This window comes from Etheostoma spectabile, chromosome 23, assembly GCF_008692095.1.
Source record: "Etheostoma spectabile isolate EspeVRDwgs_2016 chromosome 23, UIUC_Espe_1.0, whole genome shotgun sequence".
In the NCBI taxonomy this organism is placed as follows: domain Eukaryota; kingdom Metazoa; phylum Chordata; class Actinopteri; order Perciformes; family Percidae; genus Etheostoma; species Etheostoma spectabile.
The window spans coordinates 10,692,785-10,718,174 of NC_045755.1; the positions used below are offsets into that span (position 1 = coordinate 10,692,785).

At 40.5% G+C, this 25,390-nt stretch overlaps 1 protein-coding gene across 4 annotated transcripts; it reads left to right on the top strand.

Moving 5' to 3' along the window:
- The first annotated feature begins 214 nt into the window (after nt 1-214).
- On the top strand, nt 215-23,310 carry waslb (WASP like actin nucleation promoting factor b). 4 transcript variants are annotated; one of them, XM_032505034.1, is made up of 11 exons: nt 216-645; nt 8,098-8,232; nt 8,504-8,590; nt 10,071-10,167; nt 12,074-12,097; nt 16,277-16,460; nt 17,175-17,217; nt 18,577-18,730; nt 19,451-20,001; nt 20,092-20,200; nt 20,928-23,310. In XM_032505034.1, exons 1-11 carry the CDS (start codon nt 541-543, stop codon nt 20,987-20,989), a joined length of 1,551 nt encoding a protein of 516 aa, XP_032360925.1. In that variant the 5' UTR covers nt 216-540; the 3' UTR covers nt 20,990-23,310. The 4 variants fall into 4 exon arrangements, with proteins under 4 accessions (XP_032360927.1, XP_032360925.1, XP_032360928.1 ...); XM_032505037.1 differs by lacking the exon at nt 216-645 and adding an exon at nt 3,945-4,121; XM_032505036.1 differs by lacking the exon at nt 12,074-12,097 and having other exon boundaries at nt 215-645.
- The last annotated feature ends 2,080 nt before the right edge of the window (nt 23,311-25,390 follow it).

Genomic DNA, 25,390 nt, shown 5'->3' on the forward strand with positions numbered 1-25,390 from the left:
CACGGGCGGACAGGACCAAACCATCTCCATGGGAGGGTGTTGAGAATTGTAATTTAATTAAGCATTGTTCCCTCACTGGAATTATACCATAATGTAGTTGCATATTGAAATTATTTAAATATAAACATCTTACCATTTGCTGTGACAACTTTGTCTCTATGTGATTATGTGGAACACAGCTAGGAAGAGTGTGGACCCCATTCCTAGATAGTGGACTCGTCCTTGCACTGCCATGTTGGATGGAACTGGCTCTGAGCTCTCTGGCGGCCGGACTTCCCAGGAAACTTTTTACGGTTGTCCTTCTTTGCTCAGTCGCTACTATTCTGACCTTATTGTAAAGAGGAGCGGGACGTCGCAGTGCATCCCTAAACGGCATACTTTTTTTTTGGCACCCCAGTCTTGCGGACCTCCGGGATAAATCAAACCGGTGTAAGGGGGTCGAAGGAAGGCCACGGATGACCGAGGAATTGTTTATGTATCTTTTTGGATCTCATATAACGAGTTACAGTCGTTGCAGACTTTATAAATTGAACACTAATAATGAGTGGACATCCGTCACAACGGCGGCTAACAAATGTCGGTTCGATACTACTGACATCGCAGGAAAATGAATTCCTTTTCAACTACCTTGGCAGAAAATGCATGGTAAGTTTTTTTCCCATCAAATTGTTGTACGATAGCTGGCTAAGAAAGAAAAAGCTAATACAGCTAACTTGCACCGTGTTTCCTGTCCCGAGACGGGAGATAAGGCAATAGCTAGGAGGTGTAAGGGTGTGTTTAGCAGGTAGCTAACGTGTATGTTTCCCTGGGAAACACTTGAGAGGTTGGTTTGTTTTGACAGAGGCGACGAGGAAGGGCTGGGAGTTAGCGACTGGGTTCAACGTCCCGTTTGGGACGGTGACATTTAGGCAACAGCAAGTTTCATTCCAGCCCTCGGCCTCCGCTGGTACGCCCTTAACTTAAAGCGTTTTACACCTGAAATCGTCCAGGAAATCCTTACATTCCGCTGTCACCTAGCCTGGCTGCACTAAGCCTAGCATTGGCAGAGTGGAGTTAATTGTCGGTGGTTTTTGGAGCTGTTAAATCCATCAGCGCGAAGCAATGATTTTGCACTGACATTACATAACGTAGCTGGTTCTTGCTTGTTTTCGGGAAGATAGAGAAGAATGTGCCGACGAGACTTGGTTGAGGACAACGCTGACTAGCTAAAAGTCCTCCTAATGCAAGACTTTTTAGTCCCAAAATCTTTAGCAGGAGGCAGCAGTCCAGCCTGCTGTAGCACAAGTGTGACTGCAGTCAAGACGAGTAGTGCACTGTCACGACTCAATATTGTGAGATGATTGAGTCTGATATTACATAACACGTGTAGAATTTAGCTGACTCATTTTTATGTTCTCCTTGTGCTCTGTGTCTGTAGCTACATAGCCCCATTCACAGTAGATTGTAGCCACATTTGCAGCTGCATCAAGATAATTGCATCTGCATCAAGAATATATCTTAATCTCATACTGCTTGCATATGTTTGCTTTTTCATCTTTATGATCAGGTAGGACAGGATGTTTCCCCGCTTTGCTAGTCAACCATACTCACTTGCTGGTAAATATTAATCAACTATATAAACACATGGAGCAGGTAAAACTAATATTAACACACTCCGGGACATCAGAAAGAAGATGTTTGCCTTCCAGAGTGGCTTTAAATGTTTGACTCCACTTTTTTTGCTTGCAGTTAGCTAGTGATTAGTAGTTTTCACATCCATATTCTGGGTGTCCTAGGAAATTAAACAGGGAATTGGACTGAATGGTAGACAGTATATATGCTTAATATAGTAATGCACATGCATATTCTGATGGGCACTGTGTCTTGCAGTGTTGTGTATTTTGCGACCAGCAGACGTGGAACAGTTTTGACCCTTTGTCTTACCAACATTCTTAATATAGTAATGAAACTTGTAAGTCGTTCACTGTAAAGTGGAATGCTTTCAGCAATGAGGGTTGTTGTTAAATCAGCCTTTTTCCCTAACAAGCTGTGTGTTCAGAAGGCCTAAAATGAGAAGTAGGGTGGGAGATCGTTTCAAATTTCCTCTTAGCTGTGAAAATTGTATTATTCCCCTGACCATGCCAGCAAAGTAGACTGTCACCCAGTGATATCAGCTGGAAAGAATGTCACACCTTCACCTGTTATTGAGAGCATTTACTGATAAGACATGTTTGAAGTCAAGGTGTCAGATAATTAAAGTAAAGTACAACTGTTTTTGGCATAGCGTAAACAAGTTTGCTCTATAGATATGGGTAAGTCCAAGAGGCGATGTGTTTAACACATGCATGCGGAAGACAAAAGTGTACATCTGCATTTCTCTTGCATAGTGTGTAGACTATGACCCATACAGGACGTTGAACCCAATAGGGATCACCTCATTGCAGGGACCCAGTCATGCTCTTTGTATGCGAGAATTCTGTGGGTGTACCCATGTTTTTGAAAAGCTACCTCTCCCATGGCACATTATGTCAGGCCTGTATGTGATCACATGGTGGGATGCCCTGCCTCCTCCTTTACAAGTTTCTGAGGCGTGTCTTCCTACACCTATAACCTGTTTAAAAATCAAATGACGACATTCCTCTGGCATTCTGGTAAATGGGTCACTCGGCATGTGACAGACTTGGAATCAGGAACATTCCTCATAGTCCTACGCTCTTGTATGTCAGTACACGTCTTTGCATGCAGAGAGAGTTTGGGAGAGGCAAACTATGTGTGAGAGAGAGAGATTGAAAACCTCTAGTCTAATTAGAATGCCCACTAGTGATTTTGAGGCTGGCTGAGTGATTGGGCTTTATTTAATGTACTTATTGGCAGTTATGCAGAAAATGTCAAAATCACAGGATCACCTTTACTTAGTTTTTTGTGCTGTATTGTATTCTAGCTAATTCTTTGAAATTAGCTGAGCTCTCCTGGCCTGTGTGTCTGCTTCAGATCTTAGCAGTAAAGAAGGAGATTTTTATTTTCAACAGTGAAAGAAAGGGCAACCTTTTTTGCACAGCACTGTTTCGGGAGTTGTCTTTTGTATTGTTGCTCTACTGACATTGAATTAAAATTACACTACACAACAAGCTCTGTGGCTATCTTTTATTTTTTTTTATTTTTTTTGCCTGTTGCTTGGACCTTGGCTGTCCATCGCTGCGGCAAGATGCCATGACTCCATGGCGAGGCAAGTGTCCATTCAAATCATTGAGGAATAAATTTGATTACTTTTCTTTCTTTATAGTATGTGTAATGAATCACTGCCACTGATTTGTGAGATCAGACATTGTTTGAATCTTAGATCTTTCCAAAAAAACATACACAACAGAGAATACAAATCCCAACGTTTATGGTTTGTTGTGTAACTTAGGAATTACATTCAAGTGTTTCAACCTGCATTATGAATGTCTGAAAAATGTAGCTGCCACACACATGCATCAAGAAAAAGGGACCCATACAGGTACAAAGTGGTCTTACTCATTAGTTTTACTCATTGGTATTCCTTCGGCTGCTTTCACCATCAGCAACGCTGTCTGACTGGGCAAGAGGTGGAAGGGGTCCAATTCACACTGCGTGTGTGTGTGTGTGTGTGTGTCTGTAGACTGCCTGATCAGCAGTCCTGTCCTACAGGAAGTCCCGTGGTCGGCCTCCTCTGGTGATCTGTGCTGGAGAAGTGGAACATGACTCCTCTTTTCCCCCACTTTACCCTCATTCTCTGCATTCTTTCTCTCTTTTAGTCTCTTTCACATTTGCTCATTTTATGTCATCTGCTTGTATCCCTCCTTTTCTGTCATTCTTATTTCTCTTTCAGCCCTTCTTCAAACCCGTTTTTGCATCTCTTCCAAAATTCTTTTTTCTTACTGTACATCACTTCCCTCCTCTTTTACATCTACACTGTCCCTTTGTCTGCGTCAGCCACTGAGCCGGTCTTGTTTTTCTTCCCACTCCATCCTATCTTTTAACTCGCTTTCTCTCCGGAAGAGCTTGTGAAGAGGTGTAATGGGGACTAATTTGTGCCAATATGGAACAGCTTGACCAAATGGCTGATGGACGACATTCAAATTAGAACATCAGCTACAGTTCACACTTCAGAAAGAAAGGACGTAAGTGAGCAGTTTTTGCAAACAGAACCATCAGAATAAAACTCTGCCTTCTTCAAGGCAGTTTCTAGACTCGCTGCGTAGAGACAGTAATCGCAACCTCCTCATTTCACAAATATTCAGTTCACAATTGGGCTTGATAATTTGCGTTTCACAAAACGTGTGAACATGTATGTTTCACAATTTTCTGTGCTTTATTTCTCACATCCAACTTTTAATTGGGTGGCTGCAGTAGCTCAGTCCATTGGGAGTTGGGTTAGGATGGTCGCAGGTTCAAGTCCCTGTACGGAGTGTGTACTGGTAGTTGGAGAGATGCCAGTTCACCTTCTGGGCACTGCCAAGGTGCTCTTGAGCAAGGCACTGAACCCCCCTCAACCACTCAGGGCACCTGTTCAGCAGTCGCAGCCCACTCACTCTGACATCTCTCCATTAGTGCATGGGAATCAATAAAGATTAAAAATTGAATTAATGTTGTCCTTATTTAATAAATGGTTAAAACGTTATGACTTTGGACACAGCTTCCCCCCCTTCAGCAAATAGTTTAATGACTGACTTTTCTGAAACTAAAGTAGTGTGGGGGGGGGAAGCTACACAAGGCAGCACGCATGATCGGTCCGTGGACAGTAAAGTCAAGGAGTCTGTGTTACTTTATTTGACAGAAATCTGAGCATTTTCCTGTTATTTCTGGCAATTTGACTAAACAGTTGTTTAAATAAATCATGGAAGGGTTTGGCACAACCTGACTCTGGAGATAAAACCGAAATACGCTCTCATATTCAAGTTTATGTTCTGCTTGTTCAACGGTATTTTGGTAAGTTACTCTTAAACACATTTAGGGAGGATTTGAATTGCTGTTTTTATTCCCAATTCTTATCATCTTGGTGCTTAGGATTTTCATCATTGTAGCAGAACTATGTAGAAACTGATCGTGTTGGAGAACAAATAAGAGACAGAGAATGTATCCGTGAGAGAAAATGAATGTAAGAGTGAGTGTTTTTATGTCGTGTTTTGATGACGCCATAGACGGAGCTCCACTTCCTGCAGCCTTTGGCCCTGTCAGGAACAATCAGCGCTCCATGGGCAGACAAAGCCCCGGGGTCTCAGAGCCTGGACACCATTACAGCCATTGTTACAAAGAAATTCCATCATTAAGTAGAATTCATATTATCATATTTTTTATACATTTAAAAAAATCTATATTTAAGAATTTCTAATCCAAATCCCAAAAAGCTGTAATACCGCTAAATGGTTTGGACGAATATGAATATCTTGTACATGCAGTGCTAAAAACAAACATCCTCTCTGACAACATAGTTTTAAAGTCATGTTAATTCTGGGTCAAGTAGCATGCTTGTCAATACTAGTTGGACAGAGCTATACAATTGAAATCTATATTGTGGGAGAATACACTGATAGATTGATGTTCTGCAGCATAATTCCTTCTGCAAGGTTACACTCTGATTCACATACCATCTGTGTAATGGCTCCTCTGCATGTGCTAGTGTTATTCTGTTACCTCATGTTGCCTGTATTGTGTGCATATTCAAAGTTAGTTATGCAACTTTGCTACAAAACCTAGCTCCCTATATGAAGAGCTGTCCTGCTGGAGAGACATGTTTTTCAGGAACCTTTGTAGCATCTCAGAAACTTTACCTGCAGGTTCTGAATTTATTTAAGTCTTGGTTCCTGGTTCGGGGCTCCTTCACTCAAAAAGTACCTGCTGGTCGCTTCAGATGATCCAGGAAGAAATCGTGGTGGAGTTTATTGTCCTGAGGTTTTCTGGCTGTTCAACACGAGTCTTGAGTCATTCATTTAGGCAAACACCATTTGTCTTTCTCCAATAACCAATATTAGGACTAGGGACAGGAATTTCTCCTAAGGTTGAAAAATGTAAGTTGAATCTACAACTGTACTGTTGCTGAATTCTCGACCAGTCAAACGTGCAAGTGCCTTGCTGCTTTTCTCTCTCTGCACATCTGTTTCAATCAAACATCACATTTACACTTAATTACAACAAGCAACACAAGGGCTCGGTTTGTCAACTTAAAGAATGCAGTATTTCCTGGAACTACAAAGTTTTTAAAAGGCCCAGAAGATCACTAGGCATTTCCCTTGTAGGTGCTATTTTATCTGTGTGGTAATGACTGTGAACCTGGGCCCCTCAGTGTGAGTGAACCCCCGCAGCAACTCGTTACAACGGTGGGAGTCTGACCTGGTCTTATGTGCGTGCATGCATGTGAGAGTCAGTCAGTAGAGAGTTGGGTCTCAGACTGACAGTCTTTGTCTTTAACCCCACTGCTTCCCCAGCGTTACACAACTAAACCACATGTATTTTTAACTGATAATGTAACATTTAAAGCAGAGTCTTAAACTGGTTATGATAATACTTGGCTCTGGTTTATTTGTTAGTTTTGATCTATCTTAAATTACTTTGCATGTGCTTAAATATTGGTGTGCAGCATGTAAGCATGCATATTCACTTCATTTTAAGTGCACACTTGCTCTCACCAGTGGGAAGCAAGACAATCTCTTAAGTCTTGTAAAACAGATTTGGCACAGTTTACTTAACATACGTGTGTTACATACAGTAATATAGCGATAAAATTGATTTTGACCTTTCTCATCTCTGTAGCCTCATGGATTTCCTTCTGCTTAATGTCTCACGGTCATATTTCTCATTTGGCATTGGACTGTTTTCTGACAGCTGCAGGGCAGAGCAACTTGACCCTCACAGAGTCACTGTTAGTGTGCTTATGTCTTTATACTTTCATTCTGACCATCACACACTCTCATTAAAGGCATTGATCCTAGCCTGCGCTTCTAGGCCCATTTCAGGTAGGGTTAGTTTGGAAATGTGCTCTTGTTTGTGAATTTGGGCCTATATTATGAAAGAGACAGACTCAAGCTGAGGCAGTTTAGGACGAGAACATGTGTGAACAGCTGTGTTTAGATCATTCCACTGATTTTCTTTGAGATTTAGGTGAGGGCAATTTGAGGATGTAACCTTATTTGTTAGGAAACTCTTTCTGCAAAAGGCTGTGTTAACACCCTGTTCCAACAGTGCCACAAAGCTGCATGTTTGTTGATCTCCCCGCATTGCTTCCTTTTATCCTTGCATATCTCACAGTGCCTGCAGCTGGAAAGCACACAGCATGTTACAACAACTATCATTGATCATGTTAGGATTATTGTTCAGTGCATGATGAGTCCAGTTTCTACAAGACATTGAGTTTTGAGTTCTGCCTAAATACAAGCTGATGACAGGCCACTTAGTATTTGTAAGGCAATGTGTTTTTGTCCTAAAATATGTACAATATATCTTCTAAAAAAAAGGCGGCTCTTAATTTTGCCAGATGTGCAAAGCATGCACTTCTTGATTATTGGCTCCTCCAAAAAACATTTTACCATTTGGAACATCCTTAAAGATGGTGGGCTTTACTTAATATCTGAGTGATGGGCTTGGGAAAGTAGCACAGAGGAGGCAAGGATCCATAAATTAATTGGAAATAGAAAAGAAGTCATTGCCACCTCACTGATCAAGGATTTGGGAATTTTGTGGCTGATGTGATCTTTTTAAACCTCGGTGGAATGCTGTACTGTACACACAGACTGATGCAGTGCTGTATCACCAGCATCGCTGCTCCCAGTTTTTGAGTTTTGCAAACACGAGCTTGACAGATTTAAACAGGTGATTAGTTAACAACAACCTTGAAGCCCACATTGTTACTCCAGCTGCATTAAGTTGTAATCAATTTATTAGCTTATTAGTTTTAACAATCGGTTTATATTCTGTTAGTACAGTATGCATTTTATTGCATTACCATCTTGTGGTGTGCTGTCTTGAAACTGCTGTGAGATACATTTATATGACTACACAAACGCACTGCTTATGTAGCATCCATTAAGCAACACAGGATAAGTGTGACTATTGCTCTCTCTCTCTCTCTCCCTCTCTCTCGCTCCCTCTGTCTCTCTCTAGTCATTGTCTTCAGCAGTGGTCCAGGTGTTCACAGCAGATAGGAACTCCAGCTGGACTAAGAGATGCTGTGGAGTGGCCTGTCTGGTCAAAGACAACCCCCTACGATCCTACTTCATCAGGGTCTTGGACATCAAGGTAAGTAAATACAAAGCAGCAAGCGCTTCTGCACATTGATGAGTCACATCTTTGTGGTTATGCACTGTAGTAGCTGGCAGCTGATGAATACTCAACCACAACTATTATTTAGTGATGGTGCACCGCCATTGGATATTCATGACAACCTTTTTTGTTATAGTCACACAGTAGAATCTGTGGGATGTTGGCTAATTCAGGACCTACAGCATTAACCTATTGGTTATACTATAGGAAGTTTTAATTTGTATTTATTCTTTGTGTTTTTCCACAGGACGGTAAGACGATGTTTGAACAGGAGCTGTACAACAACTTCAGCATCTACCTCCCCAAACCTTACTTCATCACATTTGCTGGAGATGTGAGTGTCCCTCTCGACTGCTTTCTCTTGTTATTTCAACACCCAGATTTGGTCGCAGACAAATATATATATATATATATATATATATATATATATATATATATATATATATATATATATATATATATATATATATATATATATATATATATATATATATATTCTTATATTTTTATTTTTAGGTTGATATTAAATGTATTCATGAACATGCAGCGGAAGAGGGAGAAGGATGGAAGCAGTATTGTTTGCGATAACATCAGTGTCTGCTTCTCATGCAATCAAGGTCTACACATCAGCAGAGATCATGTCATTGATAAAGGCCGCTGATATCATTAAAGATTCATCAAAGAAGATAAAGTATTAGATTTAAAACTTAGCAAGTCAATTAACAACACTTAGCCACTGCTTTTTAAAGACATTGTTTCAACGACTCTTCTATCTAAGTGGTGCAAAAACTGTTCGGTCCCTTGTAAAGTAAATCTGAGCCTGATTCACAAGTGGTTCTCTGTTTGTTCAGCCAAACAAAAAGCACCTGTCTGCCACGTTGTAAACGCTACACACCTGCACTGTAGGGGTGGGAAAAAGTGGATTCTTAGATGCATCGCGATTCTCTCTAGAATGATTCTATGCTCGATTCTAATAATAAGTAAAGTGTTGATTATTAAAAGTAATAATATATATATGTAATTTTTTTATTATTATTTGTATCTATCTCCAGACATGTACAAATCAGAAAACAGAGTGACGGTAAGATGATGGGTTTAGACAACAGTCCAAATGAACCACACAAACCAAATGACCAAAAGAAAAACGTTTTGTATTTATTCACATGATCTAATTAGACATGCGTAAAATAATTAGGCAAAAATCATAAAGGCTGTTCATCTACTTTATCACATTACATCTGACCACCTTCATGTTCTAAGAAGCCAGTTATCCACTTTTTAACCATGACTGAGCCTCTGACATGGAAGATTACTGTGAGCATGTTTAAGGCTTGAGCATGGAATGACTACAAAATAAAAACGCCAGTAGAATTTTTTTCAAGTCTTAGTTTGCTACAAAGTATTTTCTTTTTATGATTCTCCAAAATGTCTATGCAGAAAGTCTATTAATAAACTGCCATGAGAAGCACTTGTCCACCAAAGACAATTTGACATCTATTCCCATCATGTCAAACAACATTGTTTATAAAAGACCTAACTTTATGTCCCATCTAAAGCCCTCCTTGTGACACTTTTATTTGTGGAGCAAACATCTTAGTTGGTGGGTACTGTGGCTCAGACTCCAGCTGACCACGAGGTATGTGGGACTGCTGATTTTGGTGATAATACTGGGATTGTATGCACATCATGGTTTGGGAAATTCAATCAAGGATATGAGGTAGTTAGGTTGGTAGTTGGCACTTGACAAGAAATAAATTAACTCGCTTTTTATTTTATTTTTTTGCAAACTTTGGTTATGTTCTCTGTGTTTCCAGACATGCCAAGTGGGTCTGAACTTTGCCAGTGAGGAGGAGACCAAGCGTTTTCGTAGCCACGTGACAGATCTAATTGGGAGAAGACAGAGGAAATCTGGTACCAACATACTCCTGCTGCCAACATGCTAACCTACAAACCTGCTGTTCCTACTGACCTAACTTGCTGAAAAAATGACACGATTAGCAATTTTTAGCTTGTGTTTAAAATAATCCATCTTCAAATCAAACCATTTTACTACAGGGATGAAAAGTTTAGAACGTTTTCAAAATAATAATAATAAGAATTTAGCAACAATATAGGAATGGTTTGTGTGCCTTTAAAAGGTGCAATTAGAGGTTTTGGCTTGACTAGTGTGAGCACAAGATCAAATTAATTTCTAAGCTTGTCATTATTTACAGCACTCAACCACACAGAACTGGGTCAAAAAAACACTCTGAACTTCAATACATGAACAAAATGAATTCTGAGGCACGGGACTGAATGTAACAATGTATTCCAGCTGGCATGTGAGATGTACCCTAAGCCCAACATTTGAGTCTTTTTTTGTTTAATTTTTTTAAACCAGTCCTTCACCAGAGTGTCATGTATTGAAAATGGTTGTGGATTTCTCTTGCCTTGGTCTGTTACTCTATCCTATACTATCAGATCTTCTTCTTCTGATCATCTGCAATCGCTGCCCAGTTCTTAGACCCTATGATAAGACAGAGCCCCGTTTTCAAACTTAGTCATTAAGGTGCTCATATGAAAGTTACAGTCGAAGAACAAAAATATTTATCAATTCTGTCTTTCAATGAAAGGTCAAATAAAAATCCAATCTCTTTGTTCACCATTTAAATACAGTATATCTTTACAAAATGTTCTCAATTTTGGTGCTGTGATAAAACCTTTCAGCCAGTTTGTGCCTTTGTCACAGAAACGGCTTACAGTCAGCGGGAGGACTCTGTTTTCTTTCAAATGTTTATGATTACTCAGACACCACCAGATTCTTTTTAGCAAAACTTCCCAACACTGCACCCAGGGCTTTAATCAAATATACTGACTGGCCCAAGGGGGGCACTACAATTCCAGGTTAAAATGAGCAGCTGTGAGAATGAATTTGTCTCTCATGGGCATAATATTTCTAGAGGTGGCATGACATGTATGGAACATGGTTTTCATCCAGCACCAACAATTAGACTTTCGCACTGCAAAACTAGAAGGCAATCATACAACGTTTTGTTTTGCATTATAACTTCTATCTTAACTAACTGAGGAAATGAGCCACACAGACTGATAATTCAATTGCTACATATGGTTTATGTAAGACGCAAATGCAAATTTTAAATGTATTAGTGGCACTCAGGCCTTAACTTTATCATCTTTGCTTGATTAAGACTGTCTGTCTTCCTCCTTCCTCTTCTGCTGGTCATTTCCTGACCCCTCAAATGGATCCTTCTTTCATCTTTTCCCCTTTCACCCCTTTGCCTAATTGGGTGTCTAATCCTATCTTGAAGGCTTTGTCTGACCTTCATTTATTGGAAAACTTGAGGTGTGGTGGTGGGTGTGGCTGTGGCCTGCATGATTAATCGTTATAAAATTGCGATCTCGATTCACCCCGTTCACAATGTAAATTTTAAATAATGCTCTCCCTTGGTTCATTTGTGCAATGAACATTACACTTCGTGAGAAAAGAATCACTGCAGAGAATCGTGATAGCAATTCTAATCTAAAAAAATTGTGATTCATATTTTTACCCGAATCATGCAGGCCTAGTGTCTCTCCGTCTGTCTGTCTGTCTGTCTGTCTCAGGCTAACTAAACACTTTGCTTAGCAATCTTTTCAAATAACTCTCCGTTTTGTGCACTCCATGCACTATCCTGCCAATCTCCGCATTTCCAAACCAATAAGCTCTCTTCTCTTTGCACATCTGCACTCTGACTCACGCGCACATCTTCGCTTCTCACTAACAACAACCCACTACTGAGCACAGGATTGTAATGATTGCATTTGTCTGTGTTCACAGAGAAAAGACGCGACCCTCCAAATGGTATGTTATCCACTGTTCACTGTCCAAGAAGCTAATCAGAGCTGTGTCTGACGGCATTGGCAACATTTGTGTCAATCCGTTTGGTCTGTTGTCATATGGGTGAACTTTCAGGATCGTTCAGATTTTTGTGCTACTTGGCAACAATACAAAACTGTATTTGATTTCCTAATATTGTGAAAAGTATGTTCATATTCTATATATGAAACATCAAGAAAGATTTATTATTCAAATACAGACTAGTTAACTTGCACTTATTGTCAACTAAATCAAAAGCTGTCTACAAACTATGTATTTACATTGTCTAGTGAGACAATCAGCTGTGTCCCATCAGAATACAGCATACTAACTCTAAGCAGGTGTGTTTAAAAAGAGACAACGTTTACACAAAACAATCAGTATTCATACTAAAAACACTATTTGTGAGTGTGCTGTTGATGTACACTATTGTCCCACAATTCAATGGAAAGACAAATTGTAGATGGAGGTGAAAATGCTCAAAGTGAAAGTCGTGTGATGTTCAGTTGTTGTTGCTTACAGACCCACTGATGCAAGGTTGGGAACTTCTTAGAAATAACCGTGTTGTTGTGTACATTATGTGTATATATTTAAAATGAATGGAATCAAGCAGGGATCTGGAGTTAAAGAAAGCACATAGATCATTACACCATCACAATGCATTTACACACAGTCTTAGATAACATTTCAGCGTCCTGTGGTGGAGTCTTGATTTGTGGAATGACCCTCACTCAGTGTGGTCTGACGATTAAACCGATGGAATACTTTTATGGACATGCCCATGTGTTTGTGGACAGACAGCCTCGTTTGATGCAGGAAGGAGCCAGTTTTGGACTCATAGACAGCATGATTTGACCCAGCTGGCTTTTTTGCTCATGCTCATGCAGCCGTGCACAAATGAACAATTCCACATTTAGCCGATACTCCTATTCAGATCGGCTTTACGGCGCTGGGACTGTGGATGCTTTACTTTGGGTCACATGTGGTCAGATGCCATATATTGCCATATGTCATTTAGTTGACAATTTTATCCAAAGCGACTTACAATTGCTCTATATGTCAGAGGTCGCACGCCTCTGGAGCAACTAGGGTTAAGTGTCTAACTCAGGGACACATTGGTTGATGTATCGCAGTGGGAAGGTCTCCCACACCAAAGGCAGGTGTAATATCCACTGCGCCATCACCACCCCATAGATGCATGCACAAAGCACAATGTAACTCAGAGCTATGCTGTAATCCATTGTGGATTACTTCATTTACAGCCAAGGATTATTTCTCTCTTATGTCACTGTTTTTAAGATCACAAGTGTCATCTAAAGAGAATGCGGTCCATTTACCTGCGCCTAATTATACTGTCATGCAAAAATGTTTTCACCAGTTTCTATCTTTGATTTGTCATGCGTGGTTTCAGTTTCTGAACAAGTTCATTTCTGTGTGTGAATTGGTCCTTGTCCTCATACAGGAATATCTTCTTTCTGTCTCCATCTGTCTCACGCTAACTTCCCATTACAGCATCATAGCTCTGTTACTGTCATCTGTAGTCCTTTTTTTTTTTTTTTTTTTTTTTTTTTTTTTTTTTTTTTTTTTTTTTTTTTTTTTTTTTTTTTTTTTTTCTCTCTATTCTGCCCTTTTCTCCTGCTGCCCTTTCCAGCTCTCACTTTCTCATCATGTCCCTGTCTGCCCTCTGGGCCCTCCCTAATTTAATGTCTTCATTTTATTCTTTTCTCTCTTCTTCTTCTTTCTCCTTTTATCGCTCTGCCTTCCTTGCATTTTCTCTCACCGCCCCCCAAGATTAACATGGGATTATTATGCATGGCTGGGTTTTAATAGTTACGTAAAACCCAGCATTAAATCCAGAATGATTTGCTGGGATTAGATCCATTTGTGTGTTTTTGCAGGGAGAGGGAGGAGATGGTAGTGGCGGTTGGTGGAGAAATGTTTGCAGCGAGCCAATCAGAGCCAGATAATCTGACAGTGCTCCCTGCTGAGATGGAAAGTCAAGGGAATGAAAAATGATTGCAAAACAGCTCAAAAATATGCAGAGCTCAGACAGACGGATAAAGCAGGGAAAGAGAAATTTTGTGAATAATTTGCATAGAAGAAAACTGTTGCCGTGATGGAAGGAATGTAAGAGGAAGAGTAAACTTTGGCTGGCTAAGTGTTGGCTGGCTCTTCTCCCTTCTGATGCCATCCCTGGATGTCTGCCGTCACAGCTCAGTATGCGTGTTGACTCCACCAGATGTCTGAGAATATTAATTCAGTAAACTGTTGCACCAAGTCAGTCACAAGTTGGCCTGTTTTACTGCGCTGGAGTTTTGGTCACATTTTGGAAACCTTTGGGATCATCTTGACTTCCAGGATTCAGCGAAGAAGAAACATTTTCCCTGAGAAGACTGGAATCAATTCTGACATGAGACAACTAGTGGATTGTGCTTTTTACCTGCTTACAAAGTCATATTAAAGAGGAAGTTTATCCTTTTTGGCAAAGCACTCTGTTCCTGATGGATGACAATATTTATTTCTTGACTGGGAAAGTCTTCTTCTCAGACCGTTTCTGAACCACAAACCTACATTCGAGTCGTTTGTTTGAGCCAGGATCTTCCTTGGTGTCTCCATCGGAGCTTGTTCTCGCCGTATTGCTCATGCCCAGTCAGCTGCTACCATGATGTTCTGCACCACCTTCCTGTCTGCTCCCTCTGATGAACTTAATTGTGACGACAATGGAGGAGGAGGAGGAGCAGTAGGAGGTGGAGGTTTGAGCCCAGGGAGCTGCCTGTCCACTTTACACTGCCTGGTGCTCCCTCAGGACGACCTGTACCCATCGCTCCCCGACCCGCCTGCTCGGCTCTCCATGTCCCCGAAAGAGCCAGCTCACAACTTGGTCAACGAAATGCTCCTTGGTGTCAGTATGAGCACCTGCAGGGAAAGAGATGGTGGGTGTATTTGGGACAGGGTGAGAAGGCGACGCAGCCGGTCAGCCTCGCCCTCACCCAGCAAAACACCCTGTAGTCCCTGTAGTGAGAGAGTAAAAGGTATGTGCTACAGCTGAGGCACTGGTATCTCTTCATTGTTGATTTGGAAATGCCCGTTTGTTTGGCTGGATCTGTTTGGTGGAGTTACTGTAAATGTCTGCTCAACTGTGAAAGCGTCTTAGCAGTTCACATCATCACGTGCAGTTGAATGACGTGGGTGTATCTGGGTTGCATGTGCCCAGTCCAATTCAATTTTCAAAAACAGTGATCTATCCTATTCTCTACATGGTTGTGTTAACATAAAAATTGTTCTCCATCATTGCAGTTAAAATGGGTTGTGATGACTGGTCATCCCCCAGAGACTGTATGGCTTTTTGTTTTGCCCACTTGTGTTGTTAGTTTGCTAACACATCATTTCTGCCTGTCAAGGCCAGATGTGAAGCTCAATAAGACTTTCCTGGACAAATAAAGGTTTTAAATAAAATTTGAGATATGTATCAATCTGCAAAAGTTTGATCACTTAAGAATTATTGTCATTTGGAGAGGAGATTAGGCTCACCTAACAAAATGTCTCAACGACATTGTAAGCTGTGGTCATAATGTTTTGTTTAGTATCAGTCTTAACCAGTTCTGTCCGTTAGTTAAAAGATCCTGAAGTAATGATTTGATGCAGTAATCCAACATATTCCAAAATGTTTTCACACCCACAAACCCAAATAAAATTGCCAGACCTCTCTGGGCCAAACATAGTCTGTAATAGCTATTAAATAACTGATTACATAACTGAAGGAGCACTGCTGGCCCTGAAAAGCCCCATGCTTAGAATTCAGCTTGGACCCATGGTCCTTATTTTAATGAAAGGTTCACTTAACATGCCAGCATTTTCACAATTATGCCAAACATACAATTTGTAGCTCTTATTTTGTGTGAAGAAGGTTCAACATTTAAAAAGTACTCCTCCAAGGGATGTAGTGGGAAACATCACAACAAGGTTTTGTCTCTATATTTTAATGTATTCAATGCATTCCACATGCTGTATTTTTATATATATATATATATATATATATATATATATATATATATATGTGTGTATATATATATATATATGTATATATATATATATATGTATATGTGTGTGTAATGTACACACACACACACGTATATCCTAACTTTATTCTCTGTTATTTTTAAGGCCCGACGTTGCCCATGGCCACCGTCGACATCAAAAACCCAGAGATCAGCAATGTTCAGCGTTACCATAACAACTCTCAGGTGAACAACATTGTGCACTCGTCCTTCCAGAAGAGGGAGAAAAAGGGCAAGGTGAAGAAGAAGAGGTTGACCAAGGCAGACATCGGCACACCGAGCAACTTCCAGTGAGTCAGCAAAGGCACACCAGTAGGGTGGGGTTCAGTTCGGGTGGTGGATAAACATTGTCATCACCTTATAACTGTAAAACATGCCACTTTGAGTGATCCTGCAAACCTTGAAGACATTCAGCCTAACGTGATAAAATGATATGGCCGTAATTCGGTGGTCCTGATTCTCACTTGTGCAGTTCATCCTTTAGCGAAGCCCTTATACTGCCAGACTGTCTGGTTGTCTATCTGAATGTGATTCCATGGAGATCAGGATACAAAAACAGATTATACATTAACCTAAATGAACTGACAGTACAACAGCTACTGTTGGTCATTGGGTTTATTGTACACGTTTCCAGTATGACATGTTGCCGCAGAGTCCTATATCCTCTTGTCCATATAAGCCCTGGTGAATGTGGAGGAATTAATCCGGGCCGTTTTTATTTAGAATCTAATCCTATACGATGTGTAGTGTGCAGGGAGATTTGTGCTGTGCTTTCAGGAATAGTCAGTGGCAGCTCTTAGTCTTTTATAGATACTGCAAGTTACCAATGGGCCACCTGGGGAAAAAAATTGAGATTTTGCAGCAGTCTAACAAACCTCATCTTGTGTGTCTCTACTTTTTTTTTTTTTTTGGGGGGAGAAACGTACTGTACATATCTTCTGCCATCTGTTCTCCGTTTCTTTTATGCAATCTCACATGCTCTCTCTCTGCCTCTTCTCTCACAGGCACATCGGGCATGTAGGATGGGATCCGAATACAGGTTTTGATGTAAGTGCAACACAATACTGTAATGTAATGTGTGTTTGTATGCGTGTCTCTGCGTACGTTGGAGTATGTGACCTCTGGATATTCTTAAAACTTGGCCCCTTAACTTTTCTGTTTGTCAGTCACACATACCTCTTCCAGACAGATTTTTCAGATTTAATAACCGCTCCCAAATGTTAAGCCGAGCTGCTCAGCCAAGTCGTGTGTAAGGAGTGTTACACAAGGAGATTTGCAGGGAAGAGAATCAACCCGCATCTGCATAATCCACGGACCCATTCCCAAAAAGCATCATCAGTAATTATGCTGGATGATTATGAGTATGATGTCATGCAGGTCAGAAGACTTACTCCGTCAGGAAATGAAAAAAGATGATTCAGATGATTAGTATATATATATATATTTTTTTTTTTTTAAGTCAATGCTTTCAAGGACTCGGATTGATTTAAATGGGCGACGTCAGTTGCATGAAGCTTGCTCACATCTCAAATTGTTTGGCTTAAAGCTGGAGCACAGATAAGTGGATTCCCAAATAAGCTAGGGATGTATTTTTTTAATCTTACCAGCTAAAATGTTTTCCTGTTTCTTTTCTATTGTTACACCATAGATCCTGTAGATAAAGCACCCACCTTTTTAAGTGAAAATCCAGCCAAAAAGGTATCAACACAGCAAATCAGCAGCCAGTTGTTGTAGTAAATAAGTATTATAGTCAAATCTGAAGATGAGGATCATCTGCCAAGAGCAGTAACTGCACCAGAATGTGGAATTTAGCACAGTTAACCTAGAAACAGGACATAATGGCACAATGTACCAGTATACTGTATAATTAGGGGCTTTATCTTCCTCTTTTCATCATCTCTGCTGGCAACAGAGCACACTATGAAAAACAAAAACAGTTGAAGGAAGAACTTATGTAACACATAATTATAAAATGCCCTGGCCAGACCTATTCTTACTTAATCTCTCACTCAAATCTGGGTTAATGACAACTAATTTTCTTCCCGGGTGCCAACCTGGTAGTGTTACCCCACACCACCAGGTGGCAGCATAATGGCTGACACTGTGGTGTCATTTTGAGTTATCTTCACATAGGCCAATGTAATGTCACAAACCAGAAAAATAGGTGTGTTACCTCTCAAAGACTCGGTCTTTCCTGGATAGACCAGTGGATATGGTTGAACAGATTTCTACTAGCCGGTGTCAAACTGTGTAATCCTGCTTTTTCAAATGTCCCTTCTAATCCCATCTGCAGTCACGTAATGTGTTACTGAGCTGCAAAGCTCATAAATACAGATTAAAATTCAGTGAAATCACATCGCAGATCTGAACGTATAGGGCTTGAGATTCTCTGTTTTCTTTCTTCAGCTAAATAACTTGGACCCAGAGCTGAAGAATCTGTTTGATATGTGCGGCATCTCCGAGGCTCAGCTGAAGGACAAGGAGACCTCGAAGGTTATCTACGACTTCATTGAGAAGAAAGGAGGCGTAGAAGCTGTCAAAAATGAGCTGCGGAGACAAGGTGAGGCAGATGGACTGTTAGGAATACACACTGTGTTCTGCCATCAAAAAAAATACTACTACTGACATAGTAGCAGAAAGGCTTTTTTTTTTTTTCTTTGGACAAAAAAGAGAAGATCCCACACTTTTGTAAAGTCCACAGTCAACTACACTTTGCAGGTCACTTGACACCATGAAATCTGTTTTTAAAGGGTGATTTAAAAACAAATCGGACAGACAGTCTAATTAGTGTGGTGGTTTTATCCCCAGGTCCGCCCAGGTGGAGTGGTACGTTTCTATGCATGATCTGCTGTGACAGCATGTTATGTGGGATTGATTTAATAATTCAATTATGTTAGCGTGTGAGGTTTTTGCAGTTACTGAAGTTCAGTGTTTGACTCTGTCGCCGACCGGAGAGACAGCATTCCTACCGTTTTCAATGACGCCATTAACGTTAGACACATGCGATAAGGCTGCCCCCAGTGGCTGGATTATATAACTGCATGATGCTTTGACGCTAGTGAGAATTGGAAAACTGATGAGCATTTTTGACAGATGTGCTGTGAAATCCTTTGTGACAATGCAGATCTTCAGGCTGTCTCTTCATGGAATTATCTTATTAAAAAATACATGGATTTTCTTCAAGGCTGCAGTGTGAACACAGTGAACTCTGCTTAATGATCATTACAATGCTTTTGTTTTTTTAACGTCCAAGTTTGTTGTTGTTGTTTTTTCTCCCCAGCTCCCCCGCCCCCTCCATCCAGAGGCGGCCCTCCTCCCCCTCCCCCACCTCCACACCACACCTCAGCACCTCCTCCCCCTCCGCCTGCCAGAGGGCGAGGTGCCCCGCCACCACCGCCCCCCTCCAGAGCACCCATCTCTGCGCCCCCTCCTCCACCTCCTTCTCGACCGGGCATGTCCGCTCCTCCGCCTCCCCCGCCTCCCAGTCGAGGCTCTCTCCCGCCTCCCCCCCCACCAGCCCATGCCTCAATTCATGTGGCGCCTCCCCCACCACCTCCTCCCTCATCCTCAACTCCATACAGTACCGGCGCACCGCCTCCTCCCCCTCCTCCACCCCCGCCCCCTGGCCCTCCACCCCCTGCCCCTCCGCTGCTCACCGAGGCTGATGGAGGGGACGGCGGTCTGCCCTCAACCGGCAAGCCGGCACTGCTGAGTCAGATCAGAGAAGGCACCCAGCTGAAGAAGGTGGAACAGAAAGAGAGGCCGGTGTCCAACAACACCGGCAGAGACGCGCTTCTGGACCAAATCCGACAAGGAATCCAACTCAAAGCGGTCAGTACTCATTGGTTACACGTCACACCTCTCGATCAAATGTGCACTCCTCTGTATCCCCGGCTTTAACCAAAGCGGTCTTCTTTACAGAGGGACGACATCACCGACTCAACCCCTTCCACCCCGGCTCCCTCGGCAGGCATCGTTGGGGCCCTGATGGAGGTGATGCAGAAACGGAGCAAGGCTATTCACTCTTCAGGTACACACATACAGTCACCATCCACTCAACTAGCTTCTCATGTTGTTTTTGTTGTTTTCCTGCCTCCTGTCATGCACAGTAGAAATCCACAGGAATGTGTACATAGTTATTAGTTCAAAACTTACCATACTTTCCTTGACATTATATTACATTTACTTAGCAGATGCTTTTGTCCAAAGCAATTTACAATAAGCTCTGCTTATTCCACAATTAATTTGAGCGCATGCTGGGGACTTGAAGTTAACGCTGCACGAGCGCTTTGAAAAGTTTACCGTGCCTCATCAACCTTTGAAAATGGAGCAATTGCTTGACACGCTGACTTTGAGTCATTTCCTGTATGTCATATGACACACCGTCTCCAAAATACAAATCCTATTTTCACCACTTCCTCATCAGTGTCGAATAACCTCACAGTTTCCTGTTTTTCCCTCCATTTTAAGCCTCTCAGTGGAGGAGACTTTTCTTCCCATAAAATTGATTCAAAGAAGTTACAAAAGTGAAGGTTTACTCTTCAACAGACGGGAAAACACAGTTCTTGCTTTTCCGCGAGTACATACTGACTTTATCTGGAAAAGGAAGTGTGGAGGAATTATGTGTGTGGAGTGTGGATTGTTTTATTTCTAAAAGGATAATTCGCGCAGTTTATTTTATTATTTCATTGCCTGTTAGAACATCTTTTCAACTGTTTTCAGTCCACTTCATGTGAATGTCTTCTTCTCTTCTGCAGATGAGGACGATGACGATGAAGATGAGGAGGACTTTGAGGATGATGATGAATGGGAGGACTAGCGATATTTTGTGTCTTTTTCTTCTTTTTTTCCTCTCTCTCCAACCTGTGGATGATCATGACACTAAAATAGTTTTTGTCTTTCTAAAATGAAATCTTTAATTTCAAAATTCTAAATGTAAATGTTCAGTTCGCTGTATATTTTTGTTGCCTTCATGCTTTTTTTTTTATTAATCTGTGCAATACCTCATTTAATCTGTAAATGTTTGTCATTCTCATTATCTTAGGTTGTTGTATGTTCATCTTTCAATCATGTCTGTCTCTATTCCGTTGGCTCCATCTCTGATATGTGGCATATCTCATTTTAACCGTGTTCTGCTCCTTCCATCTTTCTGCATCTCTTTCTACTCCCACGTCAACAACTCTTTGATGTCCGTCACCTCCATCTGTCACTCGGCCATCCTTCATATCTAGTGCCTCCCATCACACATGTTCCCTCCCTGTCACTCTAACGCCCCCAGTCCCGAGATTAACGTGCAATTTTACATCAAGTTGTCTCTTAGATTTGAATGTTTTGTTTTGTTTTGGTCATTGTTTAAAGGGTGGGCTTTGTAAGTCCTCCATCAGTTGTGTCTTGGGGGGGGGGGAATTGAAATATTTTCATACCCTATTGCTCTCTAGTTTATTTTTACTTATTCAAATGATCCTAGTTTAGCGCTCATATTTTCTTAAAACAAAGAAAGAAAACCAGGAAAAACAAGGAATATTTAGCTTAGTTTGCTGTCGACTGTAAATTTGCTCCAGAGTTTTGAGTCTTGTTATATTTTTGCACATATTGAAAGAGGAGACTCACTGCATGAAGACAGGACATTTTCAGATCCGTATCATTATGGAACATACATATGCTTTAAGTAATGAGGCGCTCGGTCATTAAGCATTTTTCGCCGTTTATCCATGACACTACATACAGTATACGCACGGAAGTAGTAGCCCACAGTGTTATGGCGGGCTATCTGCTGTGAATTCTTCTTTTTTTGTCACTGTCACACTACAGATTCAGTTGAATTTTTTTTTTTTTTTATTGTTATTTTTACAATAGCAAGCAGAGTATTAATAAATGCCTGTTTGTTTGAATCAGGTTATTCATCATGTAACGCTTGAGGAATAAAGACATTTTAGTTTTACACACCTGCTGCTTTTAATGGGTCCATATTCTAAGTTCCTGTACAGAAACAGCAGGGCAAAAGTAGTGTTTATTCTGTTGTAGTCACCAAGCGCTGACACAATTTCATGGCATTATTCAAGCCAGTATCAATATTTTCTTGAATAACGAATAAATCATGAGGTAATATAGGAATCTCTTATAATAAAACAAAAACTGACAGTGGTCTATCATTCCGTGCAAAGATAAAATAGTCAGATGTTGCAATGTATTTCATCCTAAGTAATATGTATCAATAATTCTGGCTTTGTGTATATTTAAAGGACAATTCTTTACAATTACAATTTAAAAAAAAGGATTTGAAAATAAGATTTCTGATAAGACAACTGACTTGTCTATGTGGTAAAACCATCTAGTCTGGCTTAAAACAAAGTACAAATTTGAAAAAGTAACCTATATGTAGCTGTTATTTCAGCAGTTATGACTCTGTACTTTGCTAAGCGGCCAGAGTACATGTGGGTTTCTTCAAAGCAAAGATAGCTACTGCACATACAAGTGACAGTTATGGAAAAATGCTGAAAATATAATAAAACCGTAGTACAAAGGGGGGGGGGGATTAAGCAATATCTATCTAAGGTTAGCTAATTGCGAATGACCTTTAACTTTTCATTTGTAAGAGCAAATTGTGTAAATTGCTCCTTCAAAAGTGTTAGTCTAACTTTAAGTCTTCGTATTGAAGGGCACCAGAGCTGCTAACTGCTAACCCCATTTTTAACCCCTTTTTCCTTTAAGAGTCAAACATAAAGCTTGACCTTTCAGGATTTCTCTACGGCTGCCATTTAAGCATTTTAAACATGCTAACGACTAGCATGTCTATATTGCTGAAGAGCAGAAACGTCTTTAGCACAGTGTAGCAAATATCCAGAAAAAAATGTCAAAATGTTTTTTTTTTTCTCCACTCTTTGACAGTTAGCAAAAAAGGAATGTTGGTGTCTTCTTTAAATTCTGTCTTTGAGAGACAAATTGCCACTTGTTGATGTCAGAACTGACCTCTTGTTGAATATCAAGATATTTTTGGGGAAACCATAGCCATGTCTTCGCTGATGTTAGCTTCTGTAGGTGACTCGGTTAACAAGACGTTATGGACGCCAAGCCTCGTCAATGAGGCTTGACAAACAATGAACCCTTACATTGTACACTCCAATAAAAAGTTGATATTTACATACTCTGGCATTTGGGCTTCCTTTACCTTACCAAACTGTTACATAATACATTTTTATTCCCAAAACCTTTGTTTTTAGGACTCATAATTTGGGGGGTGATTGAAAATTCTGGTTTATTTTTGTGCATAGGGTTTAGAAATCTGACCCTGATGGTGACCCTGATATTGGTACTGATGTGCACAGACTTTGTTGCACTCGTGTAAGAGTACCATCGTGTGTGAGTGTGTGCATGCATGCGCGTGCACGTGTGTGTGTCATCACCTGCAATACACAGCCAGGCAGGAGAAACGAAAACTAGGTTAGTGAGGGACAAAGCGTAAGTATGGCCATTTAATATTTTTAGAAGTTACTTCAAAAACTGACTCTGTAATAAGGGTGACCATTACATCAATGACCATAACAATTCTATGCCTCTGCCATTTATTTATAGCTGATTGTCCACATCAGCGGAGAGACACACTATCAGTTCTCTTTGCTGCCGTTTATGAGAGGGATTAGAGCGGGTATGACACTTTCCACAAACACCCCTGACCAACACGTACAACACACACATACTAACAAACAAAAGCATTTATAGAAGTGACAGAGCAGTATTTTTATTTTGACTCTGTCAATTGTTACACTCAGTGTTGACTTTTTTTCTGATGAAACTTGTTAATGAGTATAACAGGTAGGGCTGGACAATACATTGATATTAAGTCGATATCGTGATATGAGACTTGATATCGTCTTAGATTTTGGATATCCTTGTATCGTAATATGTCACAAGTGTCGTCCTTTCCTGGTTTTAAAGGCTGCATTACAGTAAAGTGATGTCATTTACCAGACTGTTCTAACTGTTCTATTATTTGCCTTTACCCACTTAGTCATTATATCAACATTACTGATGATTATCTATCAAAAATCTCATTGTGTAAATATTTGGTGAAAGCACCAATAGTCAACTCAACAATATCGTTGCGGTATCGATATCAAGGTATTTTGTCAAAAATATTGTGATATTTGATTTTATCCATATCGTCCAGCTCTAATAACAAGCTACAATATCACATCACCTGTGATGAAAAAAAGTTTTCAACTCTTTGCATCCATAATTATATACATTATATAAAAACTTATTGTTGCTGTTATAATACAGCCAGATGTCCAATACCTTGCTTGTTTAGGTAAGTAAAGGTATATTAGGTCAATAGGTTATTTGTGATAATGCCCTTTTAGTGAACTTGAAGCCAGATTTTCAATTTAGGGTTTCAGCAGCTTAAAATTAGCATAGTAGATAGTTTTAATTTATAAAACGGCAACTCTGCACGCACCCATACATTGGAAAAGGAATGCAGTGACCACCCTGACAGCAGATACCTCATTAACAAGCAGGAAGTCTCTACGTTTTATGGAATGATCCCCCTGACAGTTTGACAGACACAACAAAGTGCTGTGCTTAAGTAGAGGAAGTTTTATTCTTAGGACACTCAGTCAGTAAGGAATGCGTTGTACATACTGAGCTGCTGTGCTTGGGAAGGCCATTGAGGAGACAGCTTTTCGGCCTTAGGATTGTACACTGCATGGGAGCTCATCTCAGGTCTGTCCAAGTCCTGTTTAAGGTTGGATGGAGATCACCAAATGATTATTTAAATTTAGTACCTCCCTATGTTAAAGAGGTTTCAGTTGAGCAGTCATATTTCAGGATTTTTAATGTCAAAGCTTCCCACAAGTACTTAAAAACATCAACATGCGAGTCTGCAAAAGAATCTATGCTGTCATTTGCACTACCATAATTGTTCATTCGTTCAACACCATTATGGTGCAATTGGAAACTTTCTACAGAGAAGATTTTGTTCAATTGTTAGGATTAATGAAAAGCCTTTATGGTGGGAAATCACTCTGTGGTATACTGGGAAATGATTTGCCATTATGTAATTATTGGTTTCTCATTGTTGCCACCCTTGAGCCCCTGACCGAGCTGCTTTAAACAGCTGCACTGTGGTATTAGGAGTTAGGGAGTTCTTCCAAGACACATCAACAAATACAGGACCAGGATTAGGATGCTAATAGCTGACATCCCTCAACCCATCTCCGCC